At 27.0% G+C, this 15,795-nt stretch overlaps 1 protein-coding gene across 16 annotated transcripts in view; it reads right to left on the bottom strand.

The window, feature by feature from the left end:
• The window catches only part of LOC142332560 (uncharacterized), a 150,005-nt gene that overhangs the window by 95,885 nt on the left and 38,325 nt on the right, over positions 1–15,795 (bottom strand). For 11 of the 16 annotated variants that reach the window (XM_075379025.1, XM_075379028.1, XM_075379037.1 and 8 more), the window contains 9 exons: positions 15,539–15,673; positions 13,727–13,861; positions 11,915–12,049; positions 10,099–10,233; positions 8,284–8,418; positions 6,469–6,603; positions 4,658–4,792; positions 2,845–2,979; positions 1,033–1,167 (listed from right to left, as the gene is read on the bottom strand). In XM_075379025.1, the coding sequence (XP_075235140.1) occupies positions 1,033–1,167; positions 2,845–2,979; positions 4,658–4,792; positions 6,469–6,603; positions 8,284–8,418; positions 10,099–10,233; positions 11,915–12,049; positions 13,727–13,861; positions 15,539–15,673 (1,215 nt within the window). The remainder of the gene's footprint in view (positions 1–1,032; positions 1,168–2,844; positions 2,980–4,657; positions 4,793–6,468; positions 6,604–8,283; positions 8,419–10,098; positions 10,234–11,914; positions 12,050–13,726; positions 13,862–15,538; positions 15,674–15,795) is intronic. The other 5 variants (XM_075379032.1, XM_075379031.1, XM_075379035.1 and 2 more) reach the window with 5 other exon arrangements.

Genomic DNA, 15,795 nt, shown 5'->3' with positions numbered 1-15,795 from the left:
CAGAATTAAAAAACTGAAAAATACGTATGGTTATTTTTTTCCTCTTAAGAGGAGATGATTTAAATAAATTTATTATTCTATCATATCCTACCATAAATTGTGCCCTGCAATAACAATAGTATTATTTATATAAGTGCAATCATTTAGTTCGTTCGCGAAAGTTTAGGGAAGCCGTCTTCGAATTTATTTCCTGCATTAGGAAACCGTACTTCATATTCAACTGCATTACCTGTAGCATTATCATTCCACACGTAGTCACCTTATTGCAATGTGGTAATTAAGAAAGGAATTATTTCAATGGCGTACCATGCAGTTTCTATCAAAGACTAATAGAAAAACATGTTTATCGACCATCCTTACACAGTTCATATGACATTACCAATGTACGTAATATGTAAAACTTACAGAATGAATTAAACGCTATTACATTATTACGCAATGTCCATCAGGCGATTTCATTTTATTGAGAATGGTTAAATGATCATTTTTATTTTTATTTATTTCATTTCCATCATTGAAGCGGAAACACTAAAATATTGATTTTATTTATTAATTTTTATTTTAAATGGTGTGTATTTTCTTGTTTTCATAAAATTTAAATTTGCCGATTTATCACGTCACTATAAAAAAAAATTGATTTTTGTTCAAATACTAAATTAATATTTTTGAGAAATGTAAAATTTACTGTTTCGAAAAAAAAAAAATGTTTAAATTATCTACATGCTAGTCGACGTATTCTACACGGTTTTGTTCGAAAAGTAACTTTCCTAGAAATTTCATTTTAAATCATTGTATCTTTATCAGCCATGTAACATAGGAATTATGTGCGTGAAAAGAAAGAAAAGTTAACGCAGTAAAATTATTTCCAAAATTGATAACTACAAAAAAAGAAACGTCAACCCCATTTTTATACATTATTTCATGTAATACTCATAAAAATATAAAGTAAAAGTAAGTCAACATAAAACAAAAAAAATTGTTATTCCTTAAATTTATCAACAAGCAAGATTTTTAATATATATTTTTGCTTACTTATCATCATTATTCTTCGGGCTACTCGATTCTTGAATCGGGCGATTTCCATTAAGTTGGAAATTATTACTTTTTATTTCTTCAACCGCAGGTTGTCTGTTCCAGTTAACGTTGATTTTTTTTGTACCTGTGTTACTGCAAAAAAAAAAAAGTATTTTACGTCTCTGACGGTTTTGGTGTAACCATGATACAAATAAAAATAACCTTATTTTACTACTGGTTTTTTAATACTAGAATATTAAAGAACACAAAGTAATCGACGATAGATAATTCAATTTTTTTTGGTACGTTTATCTTTTGGTAATCAGATATAAATATATATCTTATATTTTCTTCAAAACACACGTGAAAATTAACAAAACTTTAAATTATAATTTTAAAAATTCCAAAGGTTTTTGCAATATAATGATTCATCCTAAAGAAAATTAGGAAGGAGAGCGTGCATTTTCAAATAACACAGCTGTATGTCAGAGACCATTTGAAGTTTAACATTGTTTGATGTAGATGACGTATCATAGTGTCTCCTAATGTCTAGATAAAAGACACGTGCTTCCTCAATTAATTATGAATTGGCTTACTGTGGTTTTATTATTTTTCTTCAATTAGAAATGTATAACACTTTCTGTAATAGCTATACAAGTATTTTTCTGAAGAGGAATAAGCAGTAATGTTAAATAAATGTTAATATTCACCCTTAACAAAAATCATAAATGATCATAATTTTTCATCAGTTTAATCATCATTTCCTACATTTGTCATAAAACAATATGTCTGCAAAAAACAGAATTAAAAAACTGAAAAATACGTATGGTTATTTTTTTCCTCTTAAGAGGAGATGATTTAAATAAATTTATTATTCTATCATATCCTACCATAAATTGTGCCCTGCAATAACAATAGTATTATTTATATAAGTGCAATCATTTAGTTCGTTCGCGAAAGTTTAGGGAAGCCGTCTTCGAATTTATTTCCTGCATTAGGAAACCGTACTTCATATTCAACTGCATTACCTGTAGCATTATCATTCCACACGTAGTCACCTTATTGCAATGTGGTAATTAAGAAAGGAATTATTTCAATGGCGTACCATGCAGTTTCTATCAAAGACTAATAGAAAAACATGTTTATCGACCATCCTTACACAGTTCATACGACATTACCAATGTCCGTAATATGTAAAACTTACAGAATGAATTAAACGCTATTACATTATTACGCAATGTCCATCAGGCGATTTCATTTTATTGAGAATGGTTAAATGATCATTTTTATTTTTATTTATTTCATTTCCATCATTGAAGCGGAAACACTAAAATATTGATTTTATTTATTAATTTTTATTTTAAATGGTGTGTATTTTCTTGTTTTCATAAAATTTAAATTTGCCGATTTATCACGTCACTATAAAAAAAAATTGATTTTTGTTCAAATACTAAATTAATATTTTTGAGAAATGTAAAATTTACTGTTTCGAAAAAAAAAAAATGTTTAAATTATCTACATGCTAGTCGACGTATTCTACACGGTTTTGTTCGAAAAGTAACTTTCCTAGAAATTTCATTTTAAATCATTGTATCTTTATCAGCCATGTAACATAGGAATTATGTGCGTGAAAAGAAAGAAAAGTTAACGCAGTAAAATTATTTCCAAAATTGATAACTACAAAAAAAGAAACGTCAACCCCATTTTTTACATTATTTCATGTAATACTCATAAAAATATAAAGTAAAAGTAAGTCAACATAAAACAAAAAAAATTGTTATTCCTTAAATTTATCAACAAGCAAGATTTTTAATATATATTTTTGCTTACTTATCATCATTATTCTTCGGGCTACTCGATTCTTGAATCGGGCGATTTCCATTAAGTTGGAAATTATTACTTTTTATTTCTTCAACCGCAGGTTGTCTGTTCCAGTTAACGTTGATTTTTTTTGTACCTGTGTTACTGCAAAAAAAAAAAAGTATTTTACGTCTCTGACGGTTTTGGTGTAACCATGATACAAATAAAAATAACCTTATTTTACTACTGGTTTTTTAATACTAGAATATTAAAGAACACAAAGTAATCGACGATAGATAATTCAATTTTTTTTGGTACGTTTATCTTTTGGTAATCAGATATAAATATATATCTTATATTTTCTTCAAAACACACGTGAAAATTAACAAAACTTTAAATTATAATTTTAAAAATTCCAAAGGTTTTTGCAATATAATGATTCATCCTAAAGAAAATTAGGAAGGAGAGCGTGCATTTTCAAATAACACAGCTGTATGTCAGAGACCATTTGAAGTTTAACATTGTTTGATGTAGATGACGTATCATAGTGTCTCCTAATGTCTAGATAAAAGACACGTGCTTCCTCAATTAATTATGAATTGGCTTACTGTGGTTTTATTATTTTTCTTCAATTAGAAATGTATAACACTTTCTGTAATAGCTATACAAGTATTTTTCTGAAGAGGAATAAGCAGTAATGTTAAATAAATGTTAATATTCACCCTTAACAAAAATCATAAATGATCATAATTTTTCATCAGTTTAATCATCATTTCCTACATTTGTCATAAAACAATATGTCTGCAAAAAACAGAATTAAAAAACTGAAAAATACGTATGGTTATTTTTTTCCTCTTAAGAGGAGATGATTTAAATAAATTTATTATTCTATCATATCCTACCATAAATTGTGCCCTGCAATAACAATAGTATTATTTATATAAGTGCAATCATTTAGTTCGTTCGCGAAAGTTTAGGGAAGCCGTCTTCGAATTTATTTCCTGCATTAGGAAACCGTACTTCATATTCAACTGCATTACCTGTAGCATTATCATTCCACACGTAGTCACCTTATTGCAATGTGGTAATTAAGAAAGGAATTATTTCAATGGCGTACCATGCAGTTTCTATCAAAGACTAATAGAAAAACATGTTTATCGACCATCCTTACACAGTTCATACGACATTACCAATGTCCGTAATATGTAAAACTTACAGAATGAATTAAACGCTATTACATTATTACGCAATGTCCATCAGGCGATTTCATTTTATTGAGAATGGTTAAATGATCATTTTTATTTTTATTTATTTCATTTCCATCATTGAAGCGGAAACACTAAAATATTGATTTTATTTATTAATTTTTATTTTAAATGGTGTGTATTTTCTTGTTTTCATAAAATTTAAATTTGCCGATTTATCACGTCACTATAAAAAAAAATTGATTTTTGTTCAAATACTAAATTAATATTTTTGAGAAATGTAAAATTTACTGTTTCGAAAAAAAAAAAATGTTTAAATTATCTACATGCTAGTCGACGTATTCTACACGGTTTTGTTCGAAAAGTAACTTTCCTAGAAATTTCATTTTAAATCATTGTATCTTTATCAGCCATGTAACATAGGAATTATGTGCGTGAAAAGAAAGAAAAGTTAACGCAGTAAAATTATTTCCAAAATTGATAACTACAAAAAAAGAAACGTCAACCCCATTTTTATACATTATTTCATGTAATACTCATAAAAATATAAAGTAAAAGTAAGTCAACTTTAAACAAAAAAAATTGTTATTCCCTTAATTTATCAACAAGCAAGATTTTTAATATATATTTTTGCTTACTTATCATCATTATTCTTCGGGCTACTCGATTCTTGAATCGGGCGATTTCCATTAAGTTGGAAATTATTACTTTTTATTTCTTCAACCGCAGGTTGTCTGTTCCAGTTAACGTTGATTTTTTTTGTACCTGTGTTACTGCAAAAAAAAAAAAGTATTTTACGTCTCTGACGGTTTTGGTGTAACCATGATACAAATAAAAATAACCTTATTTTACTACTGGTTTTTTAATACTAGAATATTAAAGAACACAAAGTAATCGACGATAGATAATTCAATTTTTTTTGGTACGTTTATCTTTTGGTAATCAGATATAAATATATATCTTATATTTTCTTCAAAACACACGTGAAAATTAACAAAACTTTAAATTATAATTTTAAAAATTCCAAAGGTTTTTGCAATATAATGATTCATCCTAAAGAAAATTAGGAAGGAGAGCGTGCATTTTCAAATAACACAGCTGTATGTCAGAGACCATTTGAAGTTTAACATTGTTTGATGTAGATGACGTATCATAGTGTCTCCTAATGTCTAGATAAAAGACACATGCTTCCTCAATTAATTATGAATTGGCTTACTGTGGTTTTATTATTTTTCTTCAATTAGAAATGTATAACACTTTCTGTAATAGCTATACAAGTATTTTTCTGAAGAGGAATAAGCAGTAATGTTAAATAAATGTTAATATTCACCCTTAACAAAAATCATAAATGATCATAATTTTTCATCAGTTTAATCATCATTTCCTACATTTGTCATAAAACAATATGTCTGCAAAAAACAGAATTAAAAAACTGAAAAATACGTATGGTTATTTTTTTCCTCTTAAGAGGAGATGATTTAAATAAATTTATTATTCTATCATATCCTACCATAAATTGTGCCCTGCAATAACAATAGTATTATTTATATAAGTGCAATCATTTAGTTCGTTCGCGAAAGTTTAGGGAAGCCGTCTTCGAATTTATTTCCTGCATTAGGAAACCGTACTTCATATTCAACTGCATTACCTGTAGCATTATCATTCCACACGTAGTCACCTTATTGCAATGTGGTAATTAAGAAAGGAATTATTTCAATGGCGTACCATGCAGTTTCTATCAAAGACTAATAGAAAAACATGTTTATCGACCATCCTTACACAGTTCATACGACATTACCAATGTCCGTAATATGTAAAACTTACAGAATGAATTAAACGCTATTACATTATTACGCAATGTCCATCAGGCGATTTCATTTTATTGAGAATGGTTAAATGATCATTTTTATTTTTATTTATTTCATTTCCATCATTGAAGCGGAAACACTAAAATATTGATTTTATTTATTAATTTTTATTTTAAATGGTGTGTATTTTCTTGTTTTCATAAAATTTAAATTTGCCGATTGATCACGTCACTATAAAAAAAATTGATTTTTGTTCAAATACTAAATTAATATTTTTGAGAAATGTAAAATTTACTGTTTCGAAAAAAAAATTGTTTAAATTATCTACATGCTAGTCGACGTATTCCTCACGGTTTTGTTCGAAATGTAACTTTGCTAGAAATTTCATTTAAAATCATTGTATCTTTATCAGCCATGTAACATAGGAATTATGTGCGTGAAAAGAATGAAAAGTTAACGCAGTAAAAATAATTTCCAAAATTGATAACTACAAAAAAAGAAACCTCAACCCCATTTTTATAATTTATTTCATGTAATACTCAAAAAAATATAAAGTAAAATTAAGTTAACATAAAATAAAAGAAATTGTTATTCCTTAAATTTATCAACAAGCAAGATTTTTAATATATATTTTTGCTTACTTATCATCATTATTCTTCAGGCTACTCGATTCTTGAATCGGGCGATTTCCATTGAGTTGGAAATTATTAATTTTTATTTCTTCAACCGCAGGTTGTCTGTTCCAGTTAACGTTGATTTTCTTTACACCTGTGTTACTGCAAAAAAATAATAAGTATTTTACGTCTCTGACGGTTTTGGTGTAACCATGATACAAATAAAAATAACCTTATTTTACTACTGGTTTTTTAATACTAGAATATTAAAGAACACAAAGTAATCGACGATAGATAATTCAATTTTTTTTGGTACGTTTATCTTTTGGTAATCAGATATAAATATATATCTTATATTTTCTACAAAACACACGTGAAAATTAACAAAACCTCAAATTATAATTTTAAAAATTCCAAAAGGTTTTTGCAATATAACGATTCATCCTAAAGAAAATTAGGAAGGAGAGCGTGCATTTTCAAATAACACAGCTGTATGTCAGAGACCATTTGAAGTTTAACATTGTTTGATGTAGATGACGTATCATAGTGTCTCCTAATGTCTAGATAAAAGACACGCGTTTCCTCAATTAATTATGAATTGGATTACTGTAGTTTTATTATTTTTCTTCAATTAGAAATGTATAACACTTTCTGTAATAGCTATACAAGTATTTTTCTGAAGAGGAATAAGCAGTAATGTTAAATAAATTTTAATATTCACCCTTAACAAAAATCATAAATGATCATAATTTTTCATCAGTTTAATCATCATTTCCTACATTTGTCATAAAACAATATGTCTACAAAAAACAGAATTAAAAACACTGAATAATACGTATGGTTATTTTTTTCCTCTTAAGAGGATATGATTTAAATAAATTTATTATTCTATCATATACTACCATAAATTGGGCCCTGCAATAACAATAGTATTATTTATATAAGTGTAATCATATAGTTCGTTCGCGAAAGTTTAGGGAAGCCGTCTTCGAATTTATTTCCTGCATTAGGAAACCGTACTTCATATTCAACTGCATTACCTGTACAATTATCATTCCACACGTAGTCTCCTTATTGCAATGTGGTAATTAAGAAAGGAATTATTTCAATGGCGTACCATGCAGTTTATATCAAAGACTAATAGAAAGACATGACTATCGACCCTCCTTACACAGTTCATACGACATTACAAATGTCAGTAATATGTAAAACTTTCAGAATGAATTAAAAGCTATTACATTATTACGCAATGTTCATCAGCCGATTTCATTTTATTGAGAATGGTTAAATGATCATTTTTATTTTTATTTATTTCATTTCCATCATTGAAGCAGAAACACTAAAATATTGATTTTATTTATTAATTTTTATTTTAAATGGTGTGTATTTTCTTGTTTTCATAAAATTTAAATTTGCCGATTGATCACGTCACTATAAAAAAAAATTGATTTTTGTTCAAATACTAAATTAATATTTTTGAGAAATGTAAAATTTACTGTTTCGAAAAAAAAAAATGTTTAAATTATCTACATGCTAGTCGACGTATTCTACACGGTTTTGTTCGAAAAGTAACTTTCCTAGAAATTTCATTTTAAATCATTGTATCTTTATCAGCCATGTAACATAGGAATTATGTGCATGAAAAGAAAGAAAAGTTAACGCAGTAAAATTATTTCCAAAATTGATAACTACAAAAAAAGAAACGTCAACCCCATTTTTATACATTATTTCATGTAATACTCATAAAAATATAAAGTAAAAGTAAGTCAACATTAAACAAAAAAAATTGTTATTCCTTAAATTTATCAACAAGCAAGATTTTTAATATATATTTTTGCTTACTTATCATCATTATTCTTCAGGCTACTCGATTCTTGAATCGGGCGATTTCCATTGAGTTGGAAATTATTACTTTTTATTTCTTCAACCGCAGGTTTTCTGTTCCAGTTAACGTTGATTTTCTTTACACCTGTGTTACTGCAAAAAAATAATAAGTATTTTACGTCTCTTACAATTTTGGTGTAACCATGATACAAATAAAAATAACCTTATTTTACTACTGGTTTTTTAATACTAGAATATTAAAGAACACAAAGTAATCGACGATAGATAATTCAATTTTTTTTGGTACGTTTATCTTTTGGTAATCAGATATAAATATATATCTTATATTTTCTACAAAACACACGTGAAAATTAACAAAACCTCAAATTATAATTTTAAAAATTCCAAAAGGTTTTTGCAATATAACGATTTATCCTAAAGAAAATTAGGAAGGAGAGCGTGCATTTTCAAATAACACAGCTGTATGTCAGAGACCATTTGAAGTTTAACATTGTTTGATGTAGATGACGTATCATAGTGTCTCCTAATGTCTAGATAAAAGACACGCGTTTCCTCAAATAATTATGAATTGGATTACTGTAGTTTTATTATTTTTCTTCAATTAGAAATGTATAACACTTTCTGTAATAGCTATACAAGTATTTTTCTGAAGAGGAATAAGCAGTAATGTTAAATAAATTTTAATATTCACCCTTAACAAAAATCATAAATGATCATAATTTTTCATCAGTTTAATCATCATTTCCTACATTTGTCATAAAACAATATGTCTACAAAAAACAGAATTAAAAACACTGAATAATACGTATGGTTATTTTTTTCCTCTTAAGAGGATATGATTTAAATAAATTTATTATTCTATCATATACTACCATAAATTGGGCCCTGCAATAACAATAGTATTATTTATATTAGTGTAATCATTTAGTTCGTTCGCGAAAGTTTAGGGAAGCCGTCTTCGAATTTATTTCCTGCATTAGGAAACCGTACTTCATATTCAACTGCATTACCTGTACCATTATCATTCCACACGTAGTCACCTTATTGCAATGTGGTAATTAAGAAAGGAATTATTTCAATGGCGTACCATGCAGTTTCTATCAAAGACTAATAGAAAAACATGTTTATCGACCATCCTTACACAGTTCATACGACATTACAAACGTCCGTAATATGTAAAACTTTCAGAATGAATTAAAAGCTATTACATTATTACGCAATGTTCATCAGCCGATTTCATTTTATTGAGAATAGTTAAATGATCATTTTTATTTTTATTTATTTCATTTCCATCATTGAAGCAGAAACACTAAAATATTGATTTTATTTATTAATTTTTATTTTAAATGGTGTGTATTTTCTTGTTTTCATAAAATTTAAATTTGCCGATTGATCACGTCACTATAAAAAAAAATTGATTTTTGTTCAAATACTAAATTAATATTTTTGAGAAATGTAAAATTTACTGTTTCGAAAAAAAAAAATGTTTAAATTATCTACATGCTAGTCGACGTATTCTACACGGTTTTGTTCGAAAAGTAACTTTCCTAGAAATTTCATTTTAAATCATTGTATCTTTATCAGCCATGTAACATAGGAATTATGTGCATGAAAAGAAAGAAAAGTTAACGCAGTAAAATTATTTCCAAAATTGATAACTACAAAAAAAGAAACGTCAACCCCATTTTTATACATTATTTCATGTAATACTCATAAAAATATAAAGTAAAAGTAAGTCAACATTAAACAAAAAAAATTGTTATTCCTTAAATTTATCAACAAGCAAGATTTTTAATATATATTTTTGCTTACTTATCATCATTATTCTTCAGGCTACTCGATTCTTGAATCGGGCGATTTCCATTGAGTTGGAAATTATTACTTTTTATTTCTTCAACCGCAGGTTTTCTGTTCCAGTTAACGTTGATTTTCTTTACACCTGTGTTACTGCAAAAAAATAATAAGTATTTTACGTCTCTTACAATTTTGGTGTAACCATGATACAAATAAAAATAACCTTATTTTACTACTGGTTTTTTAATACTAGAATATTAAAGAACACAAAGTAATCGACGATAGATAATTCAATTTTTTTTGGTACGTTTATCTTTTGGTAATCAGATATAAATATATATCTTATATTTTCTACAAAACACACGTGAAAATTAACAAAACCTCAAATTATAATTTTAAAAATTCCAAAAGGTTTTTGCAATATAACGATTTATCCTAAAGAAAATTAGGAAGGAGAGCGTGCATTTTCAAATAACACAGCTGTATGTCAGAGACCATTTGAAGTTTAACATTGTTTGATGTAGATGACGTATCATAGTGTCTCCTAATGTCTAGATAAAAGACACGCGTTTCCTCAAATAATTATGAATTGGATTACTGTAGTTTTATTATTTTTCTTCAATTAGAAATGTATAACACTTTCTGTAATAGCTATACAAGTATTTTTCTGAAGAGGAATAAGCAGTAATGTTAAATAAATTTTAATATTCACCCTTAACAAAAATCATAAATGATCATAATTTTTCATCAGTTTAATCATCATTTCCTACATTTGTCATAAAACAATATGTCTACAAAAAACAGAATTAAAAACACTGAATAATACGTATGGTTATTTTTTTCCTCTTAAGAGGATATGATTTAAATAAATTTATTATTCTATCATATACTACCATAAATTGGGCCCTGCAATAACAATAGTATTATTTATATTAGTGTAATCATTTAGTTCGTTCGCGAAAGTTTAGGGAAGCCGTCTTCGAATTTATTTCCTGCATTAGGAAACCGTACTTCATATTCAACTGCATTACCTGTACCATTATCATTCCACACGTAGTCACCTTATTGCAATGTGGTAATTAAGAAAGGAATTATTTCAATGGCGTACCATGCAGTTTCTATCAAAGACTAATAGAAAAACATGTTTATCGACCATCCTTACACAGTTCATACGACATTACAAACGTCCGTAATATGTAAAACTTTCAGAATGAATTAAAAGCTATTACATTATTACGCAATGTTCATCAGCCGATTTCATTTTATTGAGAATAGTTAAATGATCATTTTTATTTTTATTTATTTCATTTCCATCATTGAAGCAGAAACACTAAAATATTGATTTTATTTATTAATTTTTATTTTAAATGGTGTGTATTTTCTTGTTTTCATAAAATTTAAATTTGCCGATTTATCACGTCACTATAAAAAAAAATTGATTTTTGTTCAAATACTAAATTAATATTTTTGAGAAATGTAAAATTTACTGTTTCGAAAAAAAAAATATGTTTAAATTATCTACATGCTAGTCGACGTATTCTACACGGTTTTGTTCGAAAAGTAACTTTCCTAGAAATTTCATTTTAAATCATTGTATCTTTATCAGCCATGTAACATAGGAATTATGTGCGTGAAAAGAAAGAAAAGTTAACGCAGTAAAATAATTTCCAAAATTGATAACTACAAAAAAAGAAACGTCAACCCCATTTTTATACATTATTTCATGTAATACTCATAAAAATATAAAGTAAAAGTAAGTCAACATAAAACAAAAAAAATTGTTATTCCTTAAATTTATCAACAAGCAAGATTTTTAATATATATTTTTGCTTACTTATCATCATTATTCTTCGGGCTACTCGATTCTTGAATCGGGCGATTTCCATTAAGTTGGAAATTATTACTTTTTATTTCTTCAACCGCAGGTTGTCTGTTCCAGTTAACGTTGATTTTTTTTGTACCTGTGTTACTGCAAAAAAAAAAAAGTATTTTACGTCTCTGACGGTTTTGGTGTAACCATGATACAAATAAAAATAACCTTATTTTACTACTGGTTTTTTAATACTAGAATATTAAAGAACACAAAGTAATCGACGATAGATAATTCAATTTTTTTTGGTACGTTTATCTTTTGGTAATCAGATATAAATATATATCTTATATTTTCTTCAAAACACACGTGAAAATTAACAAAACTTTAAATTATAATTTTAAAAATTCCAAAGGTTTTTGCAATATAATGATTCATCCCAAAGAAAATTACGAAGGAGAGCGTGCATTTTCAAATAACACAGCTGTATGTCAGAGACCATTTGAAGTTTAACATTGTTTGATGTAGATGACGTATCATAGTGTCTCCTAATGTCTAGATAAAAGACACGTGTTTCCTCAATTAATTATGAATTGGCTTACTGTGGTTTTATTATTTTTCTTCAATTAGAAATGTATAACACTTTCTGTAATAGCTATACAAGTATTTTTCTGAAGAGGAATAAGCAGTAATGTTAAATAAATGTTAATATTCACCCTTAACAAAAATCATAAATGATCATAATTTTTCATCAGTTTAATCATCATTTCCTACATTTGTCATAAAACAATATGTCTGCAAAAAACAGAATTAAAAAACTGAAAAATACGTATGGTTATTTTTTTCCTCTTAAGAGGAGATGATTTAAATAAATTTATTATTCTATCATATCCTACCATAAATTGGGCCCTGCAATAACAATAGTATTATTTATATAAGTGTAATCATTTAGTTCGTTCGCGAAAGTTTAGGGAAGCCGTCTTCGAATTTATTTCCTGCATTAGGAAACCGTACTTCATATTCAACTGCATTACCTGTACCATTATCATTCCACACGTAGTCTCCTTATTGCAATGTGGTAATTAAGAAAGGAATTATTTCAATCGCGTACCATGCAGTTTATATCAAAGACTAATAGAAAGACATGACTATCGACCCTCCTTACACAGTTCATACGACATTACAAATGTCAGTAATATGTAAAACTTACAGAATGAATTAAACGCTATTACATTATTACGCAATGTTCATCAGCCGATTTCATTTTATTGAGAATGGTTAAATGATCATTTTTATTTTTATTTATTTCATTTCCATCATTGAAGCGGAAACACTAAAATATTGATTTTATTTATTAATTTTTATTTTAAATGGTGTGTATTTTCTTGTTTTCATAAAATTTAAATTTGCCGATTGATCACGTCACTATAAAAAAAAATTGATTTTTGTTCAAATACTAAATTAATATTTTTGAGAAATGTAAAATTTACTGTTTCGAAAAAAAAATTGTTTAAATTATCTACATGCTAGTCGACGTATTCTACACGGTTTTGTTCGAAATGTAACTTTGCTAGAAATTTCATTTAAAATCATTGTATCTTTATCAGCCATGTAACATAGGAATTATGTGCGTGAAAAGAATGAAAAGTTAACGCAGTAAAAATAATTTCCAAAATTGATAACTACAAAAAAAGAAACCTCAACCCCATTTTTATACATTATTTCATGTAATACTCATAAAAATATAAAGTAAAAGTAAGTCAACATAAAACAAAAAAAATTGTTATTCCTTAAATTTATCAACAAGCAAGATTTTTAATATATATTTTTGCTTACTTATCATCATTATTCTTCGGGCTACTCGATTCTTGAATCGGGCGATTTCCATTAAGTTGGAAATTATTACTTTTTATTTCTTCAACCGCAGGTTGTCTGTTCCAGTTAACGTTGATTTTTTTTGTACCTGTGTTACTGCAAAAAAAAAAAAGTATTTTACGTCTCTGACGGTTTTGGTGTAACCATGATACAAATAAAAATAACCTTATTTTACTACTGGTTTTTTAATACTAGAATATTAAAGAACACAAAGTAATCGACGATAGATAATTCAATTTTTTTTGGTACGTTTATCTTTTGGTAATCAGATATAAATATATATCTTATATTTTCTTCAAAACACACGTGAAAATTAACAAAACTTTAAATTATAATTTTAAAAATTCCAAAGGTTTTTGCAATATAATGATTCATCCCAAAGAAAATTACGAAGGAGAGCGTGCATTTTCAAATAACACAGCTGTATGTCAGAGACCATTTGAAGTTTAACATTGTTTGATGTAGATGACGTATCATAGTGTCTCCTAATGTCTAGATAAAAGACACGTGTTTCCTCAATTAATTATGAATTGGCTTACTGTGGTTTTATTATTTTTCTTCAATTAGAAATGTATAACACTTTCTGTAATAGCTATACAAGTATTTTTCTGAAGAGGAATAAGCAGTAATGTTAAATAAATGTTAATATTCACCCTTAACAAAAATCATAAATGATCATAATTTTTCATCAGTTTAATCATCATTTCCTACATTTGTCATAAAACAATATGTCTGCAAAAAACAGAATTAAAAAACTGAAAAATACGTATGGTTATTTTTTTCCTCTTAAGAGGAGATGATTTAAATAAATTTATTATTCTATCATATCCTACCATAAATTGGGCCCTGCAATAACAATAGTATTATTTATATAAGTGTAATCATTTAGTTCGTTCGCGAAAGTTTAGGGAAGCCGTCTTCGAATTTATTTCCTGCATTAGGAAACCGTACTTCATATTCAACTGCATTACCTGTACCATTATCATTCCACACGTAGTCTCCTTATTGCAATGTGGTAATTAAGAAAGGAATTATTTCAATCGCGTACCATGCAGTTTATATCAAAGACTAATAGAAAGACATGACTATCGACCCTCCTTACACAGTTCATACGACATTACAAATGTCAGTAATATGTAAAACTTACAGAATGAATTAAACGCTATTACATTATTACGCAATGTTCATCAGCCGATTTCATTTTATTGAGAATGGTTAAATGATCATTTTTATTTTTATTTATTTCATTTCCATCATTGAAGCGGAAACACTAAAATATTGATTTTATTTATTAATTTTTATTTTAAATGGTGTGTATTTTCTTGTTTTCATAAAATTTAAATTTGCCGATTGATCACGTCACTATAAAAAAAAATTGATTTTTGTTCAAATACTAAATTAATATTTTTGAGAAATGTAAAATTTACTGTTTCGAAAAAAAAATTGTTTAAATTATCTACATGCTAGTCGACGTATTCTACACGGTTTTGTTCGAAATGTAACTTTGCTAGAAATTTCATTTAAAATCATTGTATCTTTATCAGCCATGTAACATAGGAATTATGTGCGTGAAAAGAATGAAAAGTTAACGCAGTAAAAATAATTTCCAAAATTGATAACTACAAAAAAAGAAACCTCAACCCCATTTTTATAATTTATTTCATGTAATACTCAAAAAAATATAAAGTAAAATTAAGTTAACATAAAATAAAAGAAATTGTTATTCGTTAAATTTATCAACAAGCAAGATTTTTAATATATATTTTTGCTTACTTATCATCATTATTCTTCAGGCTACTCGATTCTTGAATCGGGCGATTTCCATTGAGTTGGAAATTATTACTTTTTATTTCTTCAACCGCAGGTTGTCTGTTCCAGTTAACGTTGATTTTTTTTGTACCTGTGTTACTGCAAAAAAAAAAAAGTATTTTACGTCTCTGACGGTTTTGGTGTAACCATGATACAAATAAAAATAACCTTATTTTACTACTGGTTTTTTAATACTAGAATATTAAAGAACACAAAGTAAT

The sequence above is a fragment of the Lycorma delicatula genome, chromosome 11 (genome assembly GCF_047948215.1).
Source record: "Lycorma delicatula isolate Av1 chromosome 11, ASM4794821v1, whole genome shotgun sequence".
NCBI classification, from domain to species: domain Eukaryota; kingdom Metazoa; phylum Arthropoda; class Insecta; order Hemiptera; family Fulgoridae; genus Lycorma; species Lycorma delicatula.
Note: the sequence above shows the minus strand (reverse complement) of the source record. Positions and strands in the feature narration are given on the sequence as shown.